We start from the raw sequence: 1,991 nt of genomic DNA on the forward strand, positions 1-1,991 counted from the left end.
TCGTTTTTCCGGTTTTATATGGCTTTTTTTTTAAATAATTATTTACTCAAATTGATTGTTAAAGTAATTTAGGTTTGGGACTTGACGTTTTTTGTTTATATTTTATATTTAATTAAGAAGTTAATTTAGATCACTATTTACTTTAGGCGGGAAATGCACGTGGGAAATTAATATGGGGATTAAGGGCAGAAAATAAAATAAAATAGTATAAAAGAAATAGTAAAAAGAGCAATATAATTACGGAAACGTTATAAATTCGTTTTACTTGAAAATAGTATAGAAAAACTGAATAAAAAGAAAATTTGAGAACGTTTGACAAGGAAGTAATAGATTTAAACAAGCAATTGTAATATTATATAGCAAGATATAGTGCAGAAAGGAAAAGGAGGGGGGTTAACAAAGCAAACTCACCAGAGGTTAATTTTGACCTAGTTAATTAATTTGGTTAACGAAACGGCTCTGAACAAATATTATTAAGTTTGAAGGTCTCTTGATAAAAGAAGAAAAAGTTTGATCTCAAAATGGAGCCAAGTAGGAAAGAAAATACAGAGGAGACCCTGGATGAAAATAGGCTTAGGATAAGAAAGTTATATGAGAAAAAATTACATGATAGGAAATTAAGAATATATGAGGAAGCATTGGAGGAGGCAATACGACGTGAGAAGATGAATGTTAGCGTTATTGTAAAGTTTGGTGTGAAATTTGAAACAAAATTTGGACAAGAACTTAAAGTAGTTGGGAATATAGCTGAACTAGGTAACTGGAATGTTGACAATGGATTAACAATGAAGTGGACTGAAGGAAGCTTTTGGACTGCAAATGTTAAGATTATTCCAAATAGTAAGATTGAGAATATCGAATACAAGTATGTGTTAACAAACAGCTCATCTAAAGCTCATGTTTGGGAGCCAGGAAAAAATCACTCGGTACAAATTAGTAGCGATACACTTAGAGAGCTGCAGCTTACAGATGCCTGGGGAGGAGGTGGCTTGTATTAGGAATTAAGTATTATGAAATATTAATATAGATAAGTAAATAGTAATGAAAACTATTTCAAGGTAGTTTTATTAAATAATCATATCAAATTTGTAATATCTAGCATTTATTACATAAGTTGTCTAGTTTATCTCATAGCTAATATTCAATGATCTAATTATAATCCTACAGCGTTTTCCAAATTCTTAAGTCTTACTTCTTGAGCATTCTTTAAATTCCATGTACTTCCTCCTTGAATCTTGATTTCCCAGGTGGATCTAAAAATAGTGATAGAAATAATATTTACTATTAGTGTTACAATCCAAATCAGAGTAATAATAAAGGCCATTTTAAATCCTATTAGGAAGTGCCCAACTTGTAGAAAACTATAGCTCCAAAGACACCATTGGTATATTAACTGAAAAGTTACAACAATTGCACTAAATTGTGTTGCAAAATATGCGAATCCTGCTCCTCCTGGACCACAATAAAAGCATAAGAATGATAAAAGTGTGACAACCTGTAAACAAAGCTGATGAAGTTAAACCACCAATTTCCTGATTTGGAGTTTGTGAAAATTGGCATGTTGTGAAGATTCCTGATGCCAACAAGATGAGAGATGTAATTGTTCCAGAAATTCCCAAAGGAATGCAGCAACAACATCTTCCATGAGTTGAAGAACCAAGATAACACATTATATCTTTTAGTTAATGACTTTTTCTCTTTATTTGTTTCTTAATTTTTAGATTTTCAGAGCTTTAATTCTATTTTACCGGCCTTTTTTTTTTTACTTTAATCCGAGCATAAATTAAATTCCAAAGGCCTAATTTTAGTAATTAATCAATTTATTTGCATAAAAAATTTCAATAATTGATAAAGAAAACCCTTTCCTTTTTTTTCTCCCTTACCTTTTCCCTCTCTAATATCTCCTTTTTCCATTTCATACTTTTTGGTTAGGGACATATTTTTTTTTCCTCTTTACTTCGAAATTTCCTCTNNCTTCTGCTTTTAAACTA

At 30.5% G+C, this 1,991-nt stretch overlaps 2 protein-coding genes across 2 annotated transcripts; one reads left to right on the plus strand and one right to left on the minus strand.

Moving 5' to 3' along the window:
- Positions 1-521: 521 nt before the first annotated feature.
- Positions 522-998, plus strand: Chro.80574 (glucan 1,4-alpha-glucosidase precursor). The annotated part of the gene is made up of 1 exon (XM_660002.1): positions 522-998. One exon carries the CDS (start codon positions 522-524, stop codon positions 996-998), a length of 477 nt encoding a protein of 158 aa, XP_665094.1.
- A 417-nt stretch (positions 999-1,415) lies between these two features.
- On the minus strand, positions 1,416-1,670 carry Chro.80573 (hypothetical protein). Its single annotated transcript, XM_660003.1, has 1 exon — positions 1,416-1,670. One exon carries the CDS (start codon positions 1,668-1,670, stop codon positions 1,416-1,418), a length of 255 nt encoding a protein of 84 aa, XP_665095.1.
- Positions 1,671-1,991: the final 321 nt, after the last annotated feature.

Source organism: Cryptosporidium hominis (genome assembly GCF_000006425.1).
Source record: "Cryptosporidium hominis TU502 chromosome 8 CHRO018191, whole genome shotgun sequence".
Lineage (NCBI taxonomy): Eukaryota > Apicomplexa > Conoidasida > Eucoccidiorida > Cryptosporidiidae > Cryptosporidium > Cryptosporidium hominis.